General features: G+C 33.7%; 1 protein-coding gene across 7 annotated transcripts in view; it reads right to left on the reverse strand.

Annotated features, from left to right (window-relative positions):
* ERBB4 (erb-b2 receptor tyrosine kinase 4) overlaps positions 1-23,426 on the reverse strand; it is a 1,096,742-nt gene that overhangs the window by 361,833 nt on the left and 711,483 nt on the right. For all 7 annotated transcript variants that reach the window (XM_041737269.1, XM_041737271.1, XM_041737268.1 and 4 more), the window contains exon 4: positions 10,115-10,249. In XM_041737269.1, the coding sequence (XP_041593203.1) occupies positions 10,115-10,249 (135 nt within the window). The remainder of the gene's footprint in view (positions 1-10,114; positions 10,250-23,426) is intronic.

The following is a 23,426-nucleotide window of genomic DNA, read 5'->3' on the forward strand; positions in this document are numbered from 1 at the left end:
CCCTAGTTCGTTTCCCCGTAAGGAAGCCACGCTATGTATAATCTCAGTCTGAAATGAACATTTCCTTATGTGACAAACTGATGTTTCCATTAGCTCAAAAAAAAAAAATTAGAAGAAACTTTGCCTGAAGAAGGGACCTACAGGAAAACAAAGGAAATCCATCCTTAAGGTTTGGGAATGGTCCAAGAGTCCTAGTAGCCTCACTTCATAAGCAGGAATGCAAAAGTCAAGTTTGGGCTTCCCTGCTACTCTCACCCCGACAAATAGCCATTATTATTATTATTATTATTATTATTATTATTATTATTTTAGCAAAATCATGCTAATAACTAGTCTCATTTATGCTTTGAGGAAACTGGGGACACAGTGGGTCTTTAGAGAAGCTGAGAAAGTACCCAGCACCACTATGAGGTTACGGGAATGATTGGTAGCAGAGGCTGAAGCTGGCAATAAGAGGACAGGCCAGAGTAGAGAGACTATGGAATTTATTCCAGATTTTAGGTGGATTATATAAAAGAAAAGTAGAAACTAATTTATAATCACAAGCTCTTGAGACCAATGTGTGTATATGTGTGTGTGTGAATATACACATTTATATAAAAATGTTTATGCTATGCATGTATTTATTATGTACAAACACATACATATATCTACAATATCTATGTCTATATCTATATATAGAAATAAAATAAAATAAAATAACACATGTAATGTGTGCTAAATAGGAGGACTGGGATAAACTAAGGAAGGCCTATGATGAGAGAATTTTTTTTTCTGCTGCTTGGGGTTCAGGTACTGTTAAGGAATATTCAATCATTCTCCAGAAGGCAAAAATCATATTTCTTTAATTATATATATAGTATTTGACTAAAACGTTGGTTTGAGGGGAAGCTATTGCATATGAAGAAAATAAAAATCTGTCATGAAAAATTTATCAAAAAGTAAAACAATGCACTTTTCTCATAAGAAGCTCATAAGAAGCACTTTCTCATAAGAAGTAAAACAATGCACTTTTCTCATAAGACAGCAAAACAAAAACAGCAACAACTAAAACAAGCTAGCAAGCATAGTCTGCTTGCACCTTGTAATGAATTTTCTTAAATATAAGTTTATCCTGGAGTGAATTTCAGTCAATTCTCTTCTTATAAATGTAGCAATAAAGGTCTTCTCCAAAATGGATCATTTTCAAGTCCTTACTTTTCAATAACAGTATTAAAAATGTAAGAGTTGCTATTTGCTCTTACATTTTAAATACATTCCTCAATTGTTACTTGTTTGTTAATATTTTATTTAGAACAATTGCATCTACATTCATAAGTGATCTTTATATCTTTTGTTTTTTGTTTTACTAGATTGTACTCATGAAGAATGTATTTTCTAAATCATTTCAACCTATCTTTAGGATTTATATATGTTCATTTACCTTTTCTGTTTTTCATATTATTCTATTCCCATAATTAAAACTTTTCTTTTTAAAAAAATCTTTTAAAACACTGTGCTCGGGCAGCCTTGGTGGCTCAGCAGTTTAGTGCCGCCTTTAGCCCAGAGTGTGATCCTGGAGACCGGGGATCGAGTCCCGCGTCGGGCTCCCTGCATGGAGCCTGCTTCTCCCTCTGCCTGTGTCTCTGCCTCTCTCTCTCTCTCTGTGTCTCTCATGAATAAATAAATATAAATCTTATAAAAAAGAAATTAAATTAAAAAATAAAACACTGTGAATGACTTGTTTCTATATATGCATTTATATAAAAATGGATGTGTGCATATAGAATACACTGAAGCTGTGTTGAAATGCACTGTGGATAATCTTTCTTACTACTTTGTTTTTCACTCTGTAACTACAAAATGCCAAACTTAGAAGAGTGTGTCTATTTAATGCAAACATTTTTGACACTGAAGGAGTAATAAAAGTTGATAAACTAAGAAAATCAGATTTAATTCTACTCCGAGGTTTAATTATTTTCTACTTCAAGAAAATTACCTATGTGGTACACAACATGCAATATTAGTTAGGAATGGACAGTTATTAGGATAGGTGAGTCATTAAAAAATATATATATATAAAGAAAAACATAATTTTAAGTTTTACTAATGGTTACATGGCAAGTTGAACATCTGGGTTAAACACATGGTTAGTCCTGGAGTTGTTTATGAATATAATGTTTTTATGAATTTGCCAAGTCCCCCACATTTCCACTTCTGTAATTAGGCGGTATAGGCATCCTACACTTGCCAAAAGTTCACAATAGGCCACTTCACTTTGTGAAAACCTACATTAGTACCTGTTTGTTATCCAAAAGAAATGGAAAAGGACTTTTACTTTCACACACACACACACACACACACACACACACACACGCTGTTACTGTACTAATGGTCTTTCATAAAAGCAAACGGACAGACTACAAACTTTTGAAAAGCTGGGGACACTCTTTGCTTTAGGCCATTTTGCTTTGAAAGATTTCATTAGGAACTTTCTACTTTTTGGATGGTGGGGGAAACCTGTATTTGGTTTTAGAAAGCCACTGAGCGTGAGTGGTGCATCTGGCGTAAGCTGAAGAAAGGACCACAGGATCTGGGGCGTCTGAGGTTTGATCCTGTGATGCCTCAGTGGGCTCAAGCTACAAAGTACTACAAAGTACTAGCAAAGTACTATATGTGAAACGGAAACAAAATAAAGTGTTGACTAATTAATATATAATTCACATACTATAAAATTATTTCTGTCCACATATGGTTAATGCATATGGAGAAACAAATCAAAATTAGAAGTCACTTTATTCCTTTACCATAAGAAATCACCCAGATTTTGACACATGTGAACTTATTTATTCCTCATAATAGCCCTATGAAGTTGGTAATATTAGCTCCTGGCCCAAAAATCTATTTGTGATCTTTCAAGCTTGACCACAGGCAACTCAAAAGGCTTTACCCTGGCAGGTCTCACAACAGAAGGCTTGGTGAGCAGCCAATGCATTGTGGTCACTGAGTCCAGGATAACTCAGGGCTCTCTAATAAGCCATGGGCTTAGGCATAGCAATTTTCCTAGATCACTTTCCTCTGTCCATCCAATGCCTTTGAGAGAGGCCCTCCTCAGGTGGCTTTGCTGGAAAGCACAGGGAGGGGAGGGAACACTTCTTTCTCTACTCTGACTCAGTACTCAGAACTCTGGCCCTTCTTTCTCTCCTTTCAACCTGCCCTCTGGCTCCTACAGAGGAGAAAATTTCAGAGGCCTGTATCTGGGGCTTCCTCAGCAGTGAGACAATTCCCCATGGATGTGCTGATCAATCTGATCCACCTGACCCTCTCCTGGAGCTGCCTTTGGGGAAAAAATGGATAGTGGAGCAGTTGGTGCTTTCTCCCGTTTGGCCTCTTGCTTCTACTATCAGGATAGGTGACTGAAAGCTTGACTGGTACCTTCTAATGGGTAATTTGACTTAAAACATTGAAACTGAAGAGCTCAGCTCAGCTCTGCTCTAGACTCTCTCCTTTTACAGATGCAGAAATGGCGGTGCTGACAGCTTAAGTGACTTGTCCAAGGCCAAATAGCTAATAAGAGGCTTTGTGAGGTTTCAAACTAGCCAGTTTAGTGACATTCTCTTAAATACACAATCTTCTTGGCGAATATTATTGTCTATTATTCTATATTCATGTTCTGGTATATTCCTATTTGCTTAATTTTTCAAAGACAACTAAGTTCCATCGTTTTGACATCCTTGTGGGTGATGGCAGTTATTAGAAGTATTCCAAGTAAGTGAAACATCATTTACTATATGACTTTTTTCACTCTGAATGGTAGTTTATTGAATGAGCACTATTAATAAACCTATCCAAGAACGTTAGGTAAATCTTGCTAGGGATATGTATGATAAAAAGAACACTCATCTCTCCCTCATCTTGCTAAAGTTCAGATCCAGATAACTCAAGTATTTTGGAAAATACAATTTGATTATCGTTATCCTTAAATCATATATTTTTAAAAGACTGGTATCATTTAAAACTTTCTTTTCTAGACACATCAAGCCTTTTCTGCATTACTCCAATTATAGTCCAAGGTCATATCAATAAAAATCCAGGTTGCTCTTAAAAAGATTTTTGCTTTTTTTGTATTAAGAATTAGTATTATACAAAAAACCAAGGACTACTTTAAGAAATACTTCACAAAATATCACTTAAGAATCAAATACTCTAAAATTATTTGTCAAAATTCTATGATTATAGATTTATAAGCACCACACAAATTAGTCTCTTTACACTAAAGGAAAAGCAGACATATATATTTATCTTATAATAAAATATATATGGGAACTTAAATATAATAGAAATAGTATATCTTATATATATATAGTTATAAATCAGATTAAGCACACAGATGTAGGTTGTCATTTTTTACCTGAAAAAACCTTAAAATGAATAAGCTACCTGTCTATGGATTATAACTTTTATATATAAGTGATGAATAGAAGAAAATATTACTTAGATTCATCTGACTTTCTTATTTGTGAACTGATCTATTTTATCTATTTGTCTATTTATTCAGTATAAAACTTTTATCCATCCATTATGTACTAAAACAGGACAAAATGATGACCTGGGCCTTGTTCTTCAAGGACTTTCATTTTATAGTGAGACAGAATGACAGGTTTCAGCACTAGGCTTATGGAGTTATGGGGGTGGGGAGAAGTTACCTAATCCAGCCTAAGGAAGAGAACACTTCTTAGGAGAGATAACAATTGATGGGTGTCTTAAAGTAAAACAAAATTTAGTCTAACAGAAAAGGAAAGGCAGTAGAGACAAATCAATTTTAAGAACTCATTCCATTTAAGGAAAGAAATAAGCAGGAATCTTCTAAGAACTCTATGACTTTGGTTTTGTTAAGAACTGACCCTACATCAGTCAGGTGCCATGACATGGTTTTTAGACAGGGTCATAGCTGGATATCCATTAAATAGGGCTCTTGGTGGCACTTTGTCAGCTGTATTTGTCAGGTTTGGAGGCAAGAAGAGGAGTTAAACAGGGGGCTCTTAACCAGAAGGCCAGGGGCCCCTAAAGGGATTATGGATATAATTCAGGAGGTCCTTCAATGAGGAATTGTTACATTATTATTCACATTAATCTCTTCTTAAATATATGATTTTCAACAATTATGAATAGAAGTGGTACTGGCCACACTGATGAATAGAAACTATAGATGTATTCATACTGCATTCTGTTTTTTACAGATTTCTCTCTTTCTTTCTCTTTCTTTCCTCCCATCCTGTCTCCTCCCTTCCCCTTCCTCTTTCCCTCTCCCTCTCTTCATTCCTTCCTTCCTTCCTTTCTTCCTTCCTTTTTGCAGCAAAAATGCACATCATAAAATCTACTGTCATAACCTTTTTTTTTTTTTATGATAGTCACAGAGAGAGAGAGAGAGAGAGAGGCAGAGACACAGGCAGAGGGAGAAGCAGGCTCCATGCACCGGGAGCCTGATGTGGGATTCGATCCCGGGTCTCCAGGATCGCGCCCCGGGCCAAAGGCAAGCGCCAAACCACTGCGCCACCCAGGGATCCCACCTTTTTTTTTTTAAAGATGCATTTACTTATTTGTTTTAGGGAGAGATAGAGTGTGTGTATGAGTGGGGAGAGGGGCAGAGGGAGAGAATCTTCAAGCAGAGTCCCCACTGCGCAGGGAGCCCCACTCGAGGCTCAATCGCAGGATCCATGAAATCACGAACTAAGCTGAAAGCAAAAGTTAGATGTTTAACTAACTGAGCCACCCAGGCATCCCCTGTCCTAACCATTTTTAAGTGTATAGCTCAGTAGTGTTAAGTATTTTTACATTGTTATGGAATAGATCTACAAAACTTTTTCATCTTGCAAAACTGAAACTCTATACTCATTAAACAGAAATTCCTCATTTCCCAACACTCCCATCCCCTGGTAACTACCATTCTTCTTTCAGATTCTATAATTTGGTTACTCTAGATACCTAAATGCTCTAGATACCTCATATAAGTTAGACATACAGTCTTTTTGTGACTGTATTACTTTGCTTAGTAAAATGTCACCAAAGTTCATCCATGCTGTAACATATGTCGTAATTTCCTTCCTTTTTTAAGGCTGAATAACGTACACACACACACACACACACACACACACACACACACACTACATTTTTGTTCATGCATTCCTTCACCAATGGACATTTGGGATGCTTCCCCTTCTTGGTTACTATAAATAATGCTACTTACTATAAACATAGGTGTGCAAATAATACTTTGTGATTCTGCTTTCAGTTCTTTTGGATACATGACACGAAGTGGAGTTGTGGATTATATGGTAGTTCTATTATTAACTTTTGAGGAACCACTGTACTATTTTCCATAGCTATTTTACAACTTTAAAATCCCACCAACAGTGCACAGAGGTTTCAAATTCTTCATATCTTCAACAACACTTGTCATTCTCTATTATTTTGATAACACTCATTCTAATGGTTGTAAGGTGATATCTCATGGCTTGGATTTGGATTTCAAATCAAAGCAATGTTGAGTGTCTTTTCATATGGTTGTTGGCCATTTGTATATCATCTTTAGAGAAATGCCATTTGAAATCCAACTCCACTTCTGAATCAAGTTTTTTGTTGCTGAGTTGTAAAAATTCTTTATATAGTCTAAATATTAACCCCTTCTGAGATATATAATTTGTAAATTTTTCTCCCATTCTGTAAGTTGCCTTTTCACTTTGCTGATCATGTCCTTTGATGCACCAAAGTTTTTAAGTTTGATGTAGCCTTGTTTTTCTATTTTTGCTTTTGTTGTCTTTGCTTTTGGGGGCAGCTCTAAGAATTATTGCCAAATCCAATGTCATGAAGCTTTTCCTCCATGTTTTCTTCTAGGAGTTTTATAGTTTATGGTTTTGTGTTTAGGTCTTTAATCCATTATGAGTTAATTGCTTACATTTAGCGTAAGGTTAAAGCCTAAGTTCAACCTTGTACATGTGAAAATCCAATTTTCCCCATACCATTTATTAAAGTGATTGTCCTTTTTATCTTATTTTATTTTTTAAATTGTTAAGAAAGATTTTACTTATTTATTCATGAGAGACACACACAGAGAGAGGCAGAGACATAGGCAGAGGGAGAAGCAGGCTCCATGCAGGGAGCCCAATGTGGGACTTGATCCTGGGACTCCAGGATCATGGCCTGAGCCAAAGGCAGATGCTCATCCACTGAGCCACCCAGGCATCAATGACTGCCTTTTTAAAATAATATTTAGGGGGCACTTGGGTGGCTCCATTGGCTAACCATCTGCCTTCAGCTTACGTTATGATCCCAGGATCCTGGCATTAAGTCCCGTATTGGGCTCCCTGCTCAGTGGAGAGTCTGTTTCTCCCTCTCTACCTCCCCCTATTTCATGCTCTCTCCCTGCCACTCGCAAAAATAAATAAACAAAAAATATTTTAAAAAATAAAATAATATTTAGGTGTATCACTGCTACAAAACTACATTGTCTATTAATCCTATGATTAGATTTTTTAATTTAACACATTAATAAAGAAGCATATGACCATATAGCATAATTATTTTTATATACTGATAGTATATACTGATATTTTATATACTGATAAGTGTATTTCAGTATAATATATTTTCCTTGTAATCCTTTACAATTTACTTTATGAATTTATTGATTTTTATATTTATGATAAAACATTTATTTTTTTCCTTTTATTAATTTAAAAAATATTATAAGAAGGAAGCTCTTGGTTTCACCAGACTGAACAGTGTGGCCTCAAAAATTACGAATTCAGAGATTGTTTTGAGTAACTCAAACAATGGATGGAGCCTTGAACTAGAGCTATGGCAATGAGAAATATGTAAAATCAAGAAAAAGGCAAATTCAGTATGATTTAATGATTAAATAAATGCCATGAACCAAGGAGAAGGTGAAGTCTATGATGACCACCAGATTTTCAATTTGGGTGACTGGTGATATATAGTTCTGGGAGTCTTCAGTGTAGAAGTTGCATTTAAAACCATGAAAGGAGGGATGCCTGGGTGGCTCAGCAGTTAAGTGTCTGCCTTTGGACCAGGGTATGGTCCTGGAGACCCAGGATTGAGTCCCACATCGGGCTCCCTGCAGGGAGCTTGCTTCTCCCTCTGCTTGTGTCTCTGCCTCTCTCTCTGTGTCTTTCTTGAATAAGTAAATAAAATCTTTAAAAAAAAAAAAAAACATGAAAGGAGGGGTGTATGGGTGTTCAGTTGGTTAAGGGTCTAACTCTTGATCTCAGCTCAGGTACTTATCTCAGGGTCATGAGATCGGGCCCTGTGTCAGGCTTCATGCTAGATATGGAGCCCACTTAAAACCATGAAAACACGTCTTCACCCATGGGGAGAAGTTGAAGAAAAAATTCAATCAGGGGGAAACCAATATTCAAAGACCAGCCAATTCATTATTTTTAGCTATAGTGTCATACAGTATATTTAATGTGTCAGGAAAAAGAACTAGTATGTAAAGAATAAAACTTCAATAAGCAATTGGTGGTTAATTTGTAAAGGCATTTGTTATGCCTCTACTCTGCATTTATAATTTGTGCACCTGCAATTATTTGCATGCAAAACAAATGTGGCTACAGTTGCCTAATTATAGGCAAAACCATCCCAAATTGTCCACAAATAGCACAAACAGATGCCATCTGTGAAAGTTCAGTGACCGCCCCCCCAGACCTTTCCTGTTCCACATCCTGTAAGGCTTCCCTTTGGCTTCTGTTTTGGCCTTCATTCTTTCCTGGTCTCATTCATGCATTATAGGCTGGTTGCTCTAATAAGCTAAGTCAGTAGTCTTTCCTCTTATGCAATCATTATGCTTTGCTTCCCCCGTCCAAATATAAAATGTACCATAATATGGGCAGACTGAAAATGGGAGCCATTTCTGAAGCACATCATTTGTCTTGTTAGTGTGAACAGATTTGATTTTTTATTAAGATGTAATTTTACAAGGTAGGCAACTTGAACGCTATAAAGACGAAATCTCATACAAATTTCTGCTCAAAGGTGACAAGAAAATTATGTTACTCTACTTTAAAAAAATTTAGCCATTTATTAAAAACACAGCTGTCAGTTTGGATCAAACATATTCATATTTCCCCATTATATTATTAGGACCATCATGAAATTTAATAATTGTCCCTTGGAGTTTGATTTCTACAAAAGTGTCATAACACAATCAGTACTATTGCAAATAATTATTGAACTGCGTGAAGATAGTTATGATTTCAGGCAGGAAATACATAATAATAGACGAGAAATATAAAACCCAGGTTAATATTTGATAAGGATTCTGTTCTCATACAAATGGCAGTAGTTATAAATGTGAGGACCACATAGCCTGCTTCATGAAAATGAAACAGATTCCAGGCAGAATAATTTTCTAAGATTTTAATGATATAGTTCAAATATCACTTGCTTATCATGTAATCATATTAAACACTCTGAACCTGATAAATCCTCTGTGATCGAAACAATACACTTTAAGAATGGGGAATTGATAGTTTATTAGGCTAATGACTAGAGCTAGAATGTAACATATCTTTCCTATGAAATCTGTAATTCTCTATGTATAGTGTTTGGAATGGTATAAAGTATTACCATGAAGGCTTCAGGGGCAAATGGAGGCTTAGGAATTTTAAAAGGTTAATCAGTTTGTTTGTTTGTTTGTTTTAATTTAAAATATTATAGGGAATAAGATGGTTTATTTTTGTCCTATCACATTTTTCTCAGTGGTACATGGGTCACAGAGAATCGAAGCAGTAGTTAGATAGCAGCTTTAAGTTTATGGACAATGGGCACATGTTTAAACATTCAGATATTGTAATGCTTAGACATTAGAAAAATAGTAAAGTATTTAACATTTAGCAAAAGAAATCATGTTAAGAAAATGAGAACTTATAAAAGGAAAGCTATCATTTCCAAAAGAGAGTTAATCAGAAGTAAAAGATTATTGTTATATATAACCAAAATATTTCAATGGATGCATCAAAATTCAAAATATTATTAATGCAATGATAAACATAAGCTGTTTGTATTCACAAGAAGTAGAAGAACATTTTGAGACATTAAAAAAGATAATGTTACTCACATCCTGAGCTACCATTTGTTGATACCAGAGTCAAGTTGGAAGGCCATGGATTCCGAACAATATCTTGCCAATGAATTGTGTCTGTGTAACAGAGAAATTTGTTCTGGTCTACATATACTCCACCATTAAGGATTTCTGTATTAAAACAAACAGAGATTTCTTGTCAATTTTTTTGTTGATGAAAAGGTAGTCAATAAAAATGATTTATTCCTAAACTATTTTCATTGTTACATTGGAGTTACATTGTTAATAGCCAAGACATTTTTTAAAATATCAGTTACTGAGTCAAATAAATTGATTGCAGAAATTGGAAAAGATTGAAAAAATACAAAGGAAAACAACCATTCAAAATATAATAGATAATATAATACATAATATAAATACTCAGAAAAACACTCTTCACATTTTGGTATAGATGTTGTGTATAAGTGTCTATTTAATCATAATTAATATTATTCTACATTATTTCTAATGAGACTATGCTATGTCAGAGTATAAATTAAATATTTATTTAACCAATTTCCTTTTATTGGTACATTTAATTTGTTTATCTCTCTTAATAAAAATTCTTTGTCAACGTAACATTGACTGAAGTCAATAGGAATTAAAACAAAATGAAAGCTAAAATTAATGTTTCAATTACAAAAAAAAATGTTCTTTGAACCACTCAAATGGAGTCAATAGAATTGTCAATGATTCTTTAAGAACAACACAAAGCAAGACATAATAAAAAACTTATGGTTCAATGGAACAGTGGCAGGACCATGGGATAAAATGCACTAAAGCCATTTTTTACTTGATTCTTTATTCCACACTGACCTTGATCAGCTAACTTGTTTCCCCTGAACAATGGCTAATCTTACACGTAAATTCTTTCAGATTGCTTTAAATTATCCAGAAAAAATAAGTAGATATTCCCTCTGAAAAATACTGGTTTTGAAAATACTATTCTTTCTACTTGCAGAAATTGGTTAGAAATACACATAGTATCTTCCTGCTTAATAACTACCACATTTTCCCTTCTATCCAATGCAAAAACAACTTAAGAGAAATTATATTTCAGTCCATAAAACATTGTTACAAGTAACAAAAAATAGTTAACAATAATTTATATAGATAGGGGATGATTTTTCTCATATAAGAAACCCACAGGAGGTAGTGGTGTCCACAGTACCCACATCTGTTTTGCGTTGATTTTATTCATTTCAGGCTCAAGAAAGTTGATATATCTAAAAGCATCTGTCTGAATTCAAGGAAAGATGAAAACAGAAGAGCAAGCAAGAGACATCCTCCTACTGAGACTCTGACTTTCTATTTGGGAAGAGGTGTTCTCCCCAAGAAAAATTTCTGTATTTTATTGGCCAAAATGATATCCCATGAGCATTCCTACTACAAGAGAAGCTCAGTGGACATACTGCTATTTGGACAAAACCTAAACAAGCAGGATTGTTAGTGAGGAAGAGGAAGAACATGAATAATGGGAAGGCAACTCTTCTATTTCCCATGGTGGCCTTGAAAAAATTATCTCTTTCTTGTGTAGTGTCTCAAGCTCAACTTTTAAGAGTCACTTTAAACCAAGGAGGGAGATTAAAGAATAAAAGGGACCATAAAAGGAGTATTCGTGGAAGTGACATAGGTGGGCACATCTCAATTGCCTAATTGCATTGTATGTATAAAATACATCAGATAAATTTTAACATCGCAGGGCACATTTAAAATCACTCCTGTTCTCACCATCAATCCTTTCACAGACTATTGGTTACATTTTCTCAGGGAGGGAAAAAAAGGAAACAAAAAGGAATTAGATCATCTTTCTATTTCTAAAACCCAGTTCATTATTTTTCATGACCTAACCATGCAATCTTCATCAAAGCAGAAGGGAGGTATAAGACGTAAGAAAGATTGTGAAAATGGATTTCTACATTAATGTTTGGCATCAAAGTTTCTATCTATGAAATGTGACGATCTGATACTAATAGCTTTCTCATGAGACATTAGGTGATGCTCTTCTGCTCTAGGAATAATTCTTCATTAGGTGGCAAGAAAGGAGATTTTGACTGCTATCCAGGAAATGAAGGTTATTTTTCAGTCTACATTTGGAAAAGCTCTACTTTAAAAAAAAAATGTTAAGGGAAAATATAACAGCTCAAATATTGTAGAAAGAGTGTATTTTTCAGGATTCACATAATAATTCAAATAGTTCATGTTGAAAGAACACAGTATCCATCTCCACTTCCTATCTAAAAATATTCAAATGGAATCAGATTATATTATACTGAATAATAATCTCATCAAATCCCTTCAACAATATTAATCTACTACCAATCTTGACATTTGTTTCTCAGAAATATTCTGTTCAAGAGCTTGGTTTATACTTGGAAAAGGATTTAGAAAAGAGACAGTAATAATTCAAATATAATCTTAAATGTTAAAATTTCAAACTAAGACTACAATCATGATCAGTTTGGATAACACCCTAAATTCAAAAGCCAGCATCTGCTAGCAATTCTGGTCAGGAAGATTTATAAACTTCTAGTACTTAATGATGGATTTATAAAGCACATTTTGTCTATTTATGCATGTGTGTATTTTTCCTGAAAATAGTCTTTTCCCTTATGTTTGGTTTAGGCTGTATTGTGTTGGTGAATGTCAAAACACTACAATCAGAAAATGCATTTTATTGACATTTATAGGAGAGTTTTAATGTACACTTTATCTTAAATTTTCTTTTGATCAATTTGGTTACTTAAACATAGTTCAGGAAATGTTAATATTGTATTTATTCATTAGTATAGTTCATATTGATTTCATAACTTTATGCAATTTTTTTTTTTTGAGAGAGAGAGTGCACGGCAGGGGGTGGGGGGTGGTTAGGGAGGTAGAGGGAGGCAGAGGGAGAGAGAGAAAAAATTCTAAACAGGCTCCATGCCCAGTGCAGAGCAACGTGGGACTTAATCTCAGGATCCTAAGATCATGATCTAAATAGAAACCAAGAGTTGGATGCCTACCTGAGCCACCCAGATGCCCCTATACAAATTACTAAACATTAATTTAATATGCTTTTGTGTTGAAATATTTAAATTTATTTCTGAACTAAGAAAATCTAGGGAAATATACCAACCTGTAAGAAAGTTGTTACAGACACAGATTATTTGCTGGACAAAAGGGATCTCTAATGTTTTTGACTATAAAGTATTAGCTGGGGATCCCTGGGTGGCGCAGCGGTTTGGCACCTGCCTTTGGCCCAGGGCGCGATCCTGGAGACCCGGGATCGAATCCCACATCAGGCTCCCGGTGCATGGAGCCTGCTTCTCCCTCCGCCTGTGTCTCTGCCTCTCTCTCTCTCTCTGTGACTATCATAAATAAATAAAAAATTTAAAAAAAAAATAAAGTATTAGCTGCATTTTTAGTTTAGAAAGAAGAACAAGAAAAAAATAAATAATAATAGAAAGAAGAACAAGGATTAGAGAAAGAGAAATGTTTGGTAAGATATTTATCCAAGAAGATACCAGGAAAATGTCTAGTCATACTTTAGATCTATCTTTGCCAACAACCAAGAACAGCAGTGTTGTCACAAATTCTATTAAAGACTTATTGGAGTGTACCATCTGTGTTACACCAACAGAGTTTCCCTTCCATTAGAATGAAATAAAGTGATTAATAATTAAATTTTCAAACCATAACAAAAAAAGGATTTCTAATTCTAAGTAATATAGAAAATGAATACAAATGTAAATGACATTCGAATAAAGATGCACAAAGCCTGGAAAAGTGAAAAGACTGAAAAGACTTATATAATAAGTAAATGATCTTAGGGTAGTCCCATCCATTGTATTTCACTTCCACTGTAGGAAATATATCAGAGGAAATTAAGAGAAACACAAATAGAGTCTTGATTATTGTAATAATTGGTAGGAAAAAAAACTGCTATGGGGAACCCTGGGTGGCTCAGCGGTTTGGTGCCTGCCTTTGGCCCAGAGCGTGGAGTCCTGGGATCGAGTCCCACACTGGGCTCCCTTCCCAGAGCCTGCTACTCCTCTGCCTGTGTCTCTGACTCTCTCTCTCTCTCTCTGTATGTATCTCATGAATAAATAAATAAAATATAAAATAAAGAAAAATAGTAAGAATTTTATATTATATAAAATATTTCCATAAAATAGAACTGTCTTTTTAATAAATGTCACACTTAAATATAAAAAATAGTAAGAATTTTATATTATATAAAATATTTCCATAAAATAGAATTATGTATTTTTAATAAATGTCACACTTAAATATAGTAAGACATATGAAGTATGATATTCTATGAAAAAAGTATTTATTTAAAAAGTCTCTAAACACTTAAACAGATTTGTGTATCAAACACTTCCTACTAGACTAATGCATGCAAGTCAAGTAAAAAAATATGAATCTTTTTGTATGTAGAGTAAGTAAATTGTAATCCACACTACTCTCCCATATGTTGAATTTAACATACACAGCACAATTTATAACTGAAATATTAGATTAAACTCTATGAAGGCAAGGAATATTTTTCAGTTCTGTATCTATCAAACTTGAAGCAATAACTAATCAACAAATATTTGTTAAATCAAACTTAAAACACAAAAGTAACATGGAATTTGCCACCAACATTGATCAATTAACTTGTTATAGCTCTTAATTTTAAATTATATTCTGACCAAATCAAAGTAAAAATGAAAGTTATCTTTTTCCTTAAACACTTTATAGATTATCTGAACTGGTTGTACATTTAATTATGTCAGAGGTCATTTTTGTTTTAGTTAAAACTATATCTCCAGTTATGTAAGGGAGAAGCCAGATACATAATAAATATTTGCTCTATGAAGTCAAATATAATAGCTTGATTATAGAAAAACATATTTGAGTAGATCAATAAATGAATATATCTTGAGTATAGGAAAAAATTTAAAAATTAATTTTGAGGTAGAGTTTTTATAAGCTGAAAGATAAATAGCTTTTATTACATAGAATGCTTATAATTGATAATGTACAAAATTACTGTAAGCAGTGTGTCGGATATTTATAAGTCACATTTAGACATTTTCATTGGTATCCCTAAACCTATCTTGTACATCAAACTCAATTATTACATATCAAGTAAATAATGATGATTTTGAGCTATCCTGGACACATCAAATTTCCTCATGCAAATTATCTAGCATATGTCACACAAGGTCTAAGAGCATGTTTTTATATTGAATTGTAAATCTACCTCATATCCTTCCTTAAATTATTTTCTAGAAAGGTGTAAAGTGCCAATATGACATTTTAAAGAGGACATAAAGTACTTGTGTCTTAGCCTTCCAATCCACAAAAATTATCCATTTGACCATTTCTTCTCTTGATTTCCCATTTGCATGAGTCTAATGAAGAAGGAAATGTTTGTGTTATTTAAATAAGTTCTTTTGCACTCTTCATTTCTTTTCAAATGCTAGTTATTAAAGTGAATTGGGGGATGAGTGACCATTAAGAGAATCACTGACATTTTGCAAATACATTCTCTCAAAAGAAAATGTGATAAAATACTGAATCATGGCTTTTTTCCCCCTTGCCTGGAATGAAATAGCCTAATTGAGATATAGCATCCCTGCTGAAAATACAGATTAATATGACCTCCTTACATTGTTTAAGTAAGTTGACAAAATTGCTTTGACCCCATATATAATTTGTTACTATTTTTTAAATCAGATTGAATGTCTTTCTTTCCTTTTTTTCTTTTTTCTTTCTTTTTTTTTTTTTTTTTTTTTTTTTTTACAAAATAAAGATTATAATTTTAAATGCAGTTAGCCATATTCCACTATGGTCTATATAACTGGTATCAAGAGTAAACAAACAGTAAACATCCTACTCACAAAGCTACCAAAGATAATATAAGAAGATCAAATAAACAAGAATGAAATATTTAACCTCAATCCCTGCTTAATATATCTAAATGTATTGTTTTGCATTGGGCACATCTACAGGTCAACCTTAGAGTTAAAATAATAATATAACTAAATAAAGATTAGAGATATTGCACTTGTCTAACTACTGTAGTAATATCTGAATAATGCAGATATCAGACTTATATTGCCTATCCAAGCCAAAGGTCACAATCAAGAAGTTAGAATCCAAGGTGGCTAAAGCCCATTTTCAAGATGAAGCTACAGCATGGAGTCACTGGATTTTCTCAGACATAAAGCAATACATCTTTCTTACTGTCATCACCTTAAGCCACAGAAGTCTGTTGGCAGATAATGATACAAAAGTAATATAGCTCACATCATCTACCTGTGATACTTAATACATCATTCCTGGAATGGACTTGGTCCAGAGATTCCTATATCTTTCCCAAACCCAGACCTTTCAGCCGGGAGCACAATGAATTGCTGCTACCCCACTGGGTCAGCCCTCAAGGTTCATTATTAATAAGCTGCGACTCTAAAGGCTAATGAGAACCGGGTGCTTGAGGAGACAATGGCTCATTCATCATCAATCAAGCTTTGAAGTTTTTATACAGATGATTTAAGGAGAGTTGAAGTGTGCAAAATTGAAATGTCACATTTGTATTGGGAGTGAGGAGAGGGTGATAATGTAAATGAGTGATGTAACCTTCTGTATTTCAGCTCAATGATTAGAGTCAAAAGCTCATGGATGTAGATACTGAATGAATGCTATGAAGTAACAGTGGGCAGTTTTTTGATCCAAGTAGGCAATTTCAAGAAGAAATGATTAGATTCACTGGCTGGAAATCAGCTTAAAATAGAAAATAGTAGCAAAAATATCTTGATTTCAATTGAATAGAGCTCAGTAATGCGTTCCACAATGTTCCAGTGTACAGTTCTTAGCTTTCATTATGTTTCAGCTTGAGTCTTAACTCTGAGAAGTCTACTATGACCATCTAGTTTTTAGAGGTTAACTGCCTCTAACTCCCATAAGGGTGATTGTCTGAACTACACACTTGACAGAGCAAATACTACCCTACCTTCTTTATCCTTTTGTGTACTTATTTCCCCTATTATAGGTCTCTAGAAGATAAGAACCACAACATACATCTTTCTGTGACCCGAGTGCCAAAAAAATGTCAAGTACCTAGTAGAAATTCAAATGTTTTTGATAATTATAATGACAATAACAACATCTTGAGTACATGACTGACATCTGTAAGAAAGTTATTAGTTGATGAACTGATAGGGTATGTAAATCATATTTCCTCCTCAGGTACTATTATTCACATTATAAATCACATAAAATATTGAATAAAATTAGTGCAATCTTGATATATTAATTCTTCCTATCTATTAGGGAAGTAGTAATCCATTTAAACTCATTGATATTCTCTGGAAAATTGTAAAAATAGATTTTGTCTTGTAACTGTCTTTGAATTATGAATACAGAATTTCCTTTTCAAATTGTTCTCTAACCTCATTGCAGAATTCTGTATACTTGTCAATATGTTTAATATTTACCCCTATTAATTTCTCCCAAACTTTTACTCCCTCTGTGTTTCCAGTTAACAGCAGAATAACATGCTATAAAGTCAAGTAGACTACAAACTTGAGATTTACCATTAATTCATTCACTTCTATATATAATCAGTCTGATATCCTAAATAAAATTTCTCACAATGTTTCTTAATTTATCCTATTCTTTTTACACCCACTGCTATCCCTTAATGCAGGTTCTGTCATCAGATACCAGATTCAACTTTTAGCTTTTAGCTCACCCTCCCCACAAATTCATCTTGCATACTAAAGTCATAATAAATTCTATACTATAGGAAGATAGATACATATACTATATAAGTAAGAAGCTGGTTAAATAAGATAGACAGACATATGCTATAGTAGCATATGGTAATATATGAGTGGGTAGATAGATGATGGATTGATCTACCACTCTTGAGGCTTTGAGTGCAAAGGCAATAGTGCTGAACCTAGGTAACTGGGTAAAACTAAGTTCAAAATCTAGTTTTCTGCTTGTAAGATGTGTGACCTTGTAGACCTTTATGAAGCTCAGTTTGCTCAACTCTCTAATGGAAATATTGTACTCACAGTATTGGTCACACAGTTGTCGATTATACTACACTTTATACTTAGTAATTACATAAAGAGTTGTTTACTCATTGGTATAAACAAGATTTATGCTATTTTCTATGAATTCATATATAAACTTTGCATTACTTAGTATTAGATAATATTCTAAACAAGATAGAAATTATCTATTAATTAATTAATTAATTAATTAATTATAGACGTCTGGCTTGGTGATTCAAAGCTGTTATGGAAAATCCACAGTCATCAGGGGCCCGGACTTCATTTCATCTTGTTACTGCACCATCTTTAAAGCAAGAGGTATTTCTACCTGGTAACTTCCATGCAAATGACGAAGGAAAGTATGTTGTCTCTTAACAAAGGTCCGTGCAAACAGCCAATAAACAAAGACTGATTTGCTACTTTCCTTGTGCCTAGTTGTTGGTATTCATGGGTGGTCACATGATTAGCTCGACTTCATATGCTACTGAAAAGCTAGTCAGTGGTAATGGATATTGGTAGACAACCATACTAATTCAAAAGAAACCTCTTTAATCTTCTGGATACTTACAAAACATATATCTTGTGACTTCAACAAATACAGTTTTTTTTTTAGCTTTTTCACTGAAGCATTATATATATATCATATGCAATGCACTTTTACAAACTGAACACACTTAAGTAGCCAGTACCCAGATCAAGAAATAGAACATCCCGTCATCACAGAAGCCTTACTTAAGCTTTCTTCTTCACATCACTCCCTCAAGGAATCTTTATTCTGAGTTTGAACAAAATCACTTTTACCTATTTTTGTATTCTAAATAAATGGAATAATATCATATACATTCTTTCTTTTCTGGCTCCCTTTTGCTTGACACTATGTTTATAAAATTCATCCACATTGTTCATCTTCATTGCTATATGGTATTGAATATTTTATTTGCCCGTGCTACACTGATGGGCATTTGAGTACCTTCCACATTTGGGCTATTATAAATAATGCTCATATTAACATCCTAGAATATGACTTTTGGTAAGTATATGTACACATTTATATTGCATACATACCTAGAAATGAAATTGCTGGACCATAGTGATGATTCGTTTTTCAAAGTGCTTTTTACCAATTTATATTCCCATCAGCAGTATGTGAGCAATCTACTTGCTTCTCAGCCTTGTCAACCTTTATTCCTTTTTTTTTCTTATTTTATGGCAGATATTCTCATTGGTATGATGTTGTATCACTGTAATTTGCACTTCCCCAATGATTAATAATGTTTAGTCTCTCAAATATTATTTTTAAATATGGTTTTCATAGGCAAGAGGCATATCGTTTACTTGGGGAAGGGTCTTCCAATGTGTGAAACACAAAACACTGTGGAAAATTTGATCTCTATTTGAGGTTATTAGTAAACGCCTCAGTAAATTAATGTACCTGATGTTACCCTCCTAACTTTTTTTTTGTGGGGGAATCTGATTCAATGTTTTGAAAATAATACTTTAAAATATATTGGAAAATATATTTAAAATTTATCAACGATTATATAAACAAAGAGCAAAGTATGAGTTCTGAATGATGGATGCAAAATCCACAAATGAATTATTTCTCTGATAAAATGAACATGGTTAAAGGCATATAAAGAGAAAGAATGAAAAATTAATAACTTTTTATTATTAAAATAGAACACTCCTTACATAAAGATCAGATATTTTTATTCCTCTACCTACTAGAGAGCCCTCATTACAGACAACAATCCTCTTAAACAACTGCTCTAAGTTTCCAGATTTGTTCAGTAGAACAAATCAGTAGAGTTCAACATTTTCATTACCAATAAGGGGAAAAGTCATATTAGTACCCAGAAATGATTTGTCTCTTTTATTTATAGGCTTTAATACAATAAGCCTGAGATATACTGCAAGGTCACTTTCAAATATCTCACCTACAATATTAGTTTGTATAGTTTTAATAACTCTTCTCACAATGTGTGATTTCCTCACTACTTCTTTAGAGTATTTCAGAAAAGTATGATTTGTCCTGATGACAGTAATAATAAATAAAATTACTATATATGTTTGTTGCTGGCAAGCTAAGGCTTGCAAATAAAAGATAAAGCAAGAGAAAGAAGAATGACTTAATCTTTTAAAATAATTATATTATTTCAAACTTCACAATTTTTAAAAGGCTATATAACAATTTTAAAAATAACAAATACATAGTTTTGGGGGTCTGAATGTCCTTGAGAAAATGTCTATTTGTTATAGTGATATTAAAAATAATAAAATAAGAAAGTAAATAAGTTATATAATAAGAATGCACAGAAGCTGGTACTATTATACTTTAAAAACCCACAATTAGGTCCAAGTTAAGTCGATCTTTTTTTTTTTTTAAATAGAGTTTTAATCTGGAGAAAATTAGCAATAAAAGATTGAATAGGAGTATCACTATTTTATAAAGCATTGGCTTTACAATCTGGAGCAATAAATACTATGGCAAAATAGAGAAATAGCTTTGGAGTTATATTAGTTTGAATAAAGTTTTAAGTTAGTATACATTTCTTTTTTTTTTTTAAGATTTTATTTATTTACTTATGAGAGACAGAGAGAGAGAAAGAAGCAGAGACACAGGCAGAGGGAGAAGCAGGCCCCATGCAGGGAGCCCGACGTGGGACTCAGTGCCGGGTCTCCAGGATCACGCCCTGGGCTGAAGGCAGACGCTAACCGCTGAGCCACCCAGGCTGCCCAAGTTAGTGTACATTTCAAAAATAGTATTCATTACTGCATACTACATACACACATACATTTTACATTTATCAAATACATGAATCTTGAACTGTTTTTTACATATTTATGCTTACAGTGTTTGTGTATATATATCCATGAAACCACCACTCAGATAAACACACAGAAAAATTATCACTCCAGAAATTTCTCCTTACTCCTTCGCAATCAAGTCCTGAAAAGCCACTATTCTGACACCGATCACTTTATATTAATTTTGCCTTTGTATTAAGTGTATACAAATGGAATCATACAGTATGTATTTTTATTGTATTCTTTTATTCAAAACAATGTTTTGAGATTAATTTATGCTGTTGCCTGCACTAATAATTTGTTTTTATGGTCTACTCTTCTATTATATGGTTTTATTTATTATTAGTTAATATTTTAAAGACGACTTTGCTATTTTTACCTGTATTTCAGAGGAAGTAAAGTTTCTTTTCTACTATCTCTAAAATAGGAACAATAATATTTAGTTTGCTGATTTACATTGAGTATTGCAATTACGTATATAAAGCACCTGGTACATACTAGGCACTCAAAAAATGGTAGCTATTTCGAATTGTTATTAATGTAATTCAGGAGCCCCCTTTATCCTAAGCATTTAAAAACATGTGTACGTTGGTTGAAGCATGGCTCTTTGGGAGGCGAGAAGACCAAATGAAAACTTCTGGGATTCACATGAAATCTTGATAAGGTTGGTACATAGCATACGATTTTATAGGTAGGTATATTGAGCGAAAAAATATTATTACATGTAATTCCAGATTTGGTTAATAAAAAATGGAGATATCTGTATTTCGTGAAGCAGAATTGTTCTTGAAAACAAGAGCATAAATGCTGTAACTACAATTTCTCCCACACAGTAATCCTGGATATCTAACTGAGTTAACCCTTTGAGTCATTTCTTGTCATATCTGTAACTACGTTCTGTGAGAACATTTAGAGCTGTTAGATTTTCCTCTGTTCAGTTCAGGAGGCTACATAGTTCACAGGTCCCAATGTCCCCACTGGCAATTTCCAGGTGACCTTTCGATCATTTACCATTACCTACCACTATGCATCAAAAAAATAAGGGTAAATTCCAAAAGACAGGGACAAGTAGGCTGAGCTCTCCTCTTGCATTTCAAGAGTCTGGCATTTTTACTGCCGCAGGATGAATTAATTAGGAAACACAGAGCACTATTAAACACATCTCTGGAGCTCAGAGTTGAGCTGGGAGGTAGGACTGCTCCACACTTTTGTTTAAATTTATTAGTTTTTAAAATAAAATCAATAAAATGCATAATAAAAATTAGATGTGTAACAAGCATTACTATAATAATACTGCTGGTTAATATAAGAAAAGGAAGGCCATTACTCCTGAATAAAGACAAGATGTAATCAAATACTGTATTTGCTCAGAGATTTTAAGAATTAAACATATTTAAAATATCTGAAGAAAAAACATTAAAATTTCTGCAGAAAGTATTTGTCATTTCTAATGAATCATTATATATTTAAAAAATATCTGTTTATTTGACAGATAAAGAGAGAGCAAGCACAAGCAGGGGGAGCAGCAGAGGGACAGAGAGAAGCAGGCACCTTGCTGAGCAGGGAGCCCTATGTGGGCTTCCATTCCAGGAACCTGGGATCAAGACCTGGGCTGAAGGAAGACGCTTAACAGACTGAGCCATCCAGGAGCTCCAAATCATTATATTCTACAGCTCCCAGAATCACCACTTTCATTCTTCCCCATTGTAAAATTTATTTTCATATCATGACATTCTATGTCATAAGAAAACAGGATCTATTATGTCCTGGTACGTTTCTGTAACTTTATTATCATGTCTTCTAAATTAAGATGCACTCTTATTTTAGAATGCCTCCACTTTTCCAGGTCAATAAACATGATTTAAAAATTATTTCAGGTATTTGCCTGCTCTTTGAGGCTGGATGTGAAGAAATGACTCAAGTGCCAATACGTCTAACAACATCAGATGAGTCAGTCAACTCCAGGTGCCAACATTCAAGAAGAGAAGACTAATGGGATGTAAATTCTGCACCAGCTATGGAGTGAGACTGGGTAACTGTGACTCCACCACAGATAATCCTTGCAGCTTCAGTCACATCACTTATTCTCCCCAAGCCTCAGTCCTTTATCTATAAAATAGATATTAACAATATGAAAGAGATATTAATCATACCTCTCAGGGTAACTGTAAGGAGAAAAACAGTTCATAGATGTAAATGCTCACCACAGTATTTGTTATAGAACAAATGTTCAATTGGTATATTATTATTATTATTATTATTATTATTATGAAAATAAAAAAAACTTCTCTGGTAAGCAAACGTTTTCTATCCTGCTTAACAATCTTTTCTGCTCCCTCTTATAAATACACTTCTGAGAGAGCTAAAGCTGGGGAAAGATTATTAGGCAAAATTAGAATACATAGATTTGCATTTGGTTTTTAAAATATTTATTTCATTAAAAAATTATTTTCAACTTACAGGAG

This window comes from Vulpes lagopus, chromosome 22, assembly GCF_018345385.1.
Source record: "Vulpes lagopus strain Blue_001 chromosome 22, ASM1834538v1, whole genome shotgun sequence".
Taxonomy (NCBI): Eukaryota; Metazoa; Chordata; class Mammalia; order Carnivora; family Canidae; genus Vulpes; species Vulpes lagopus.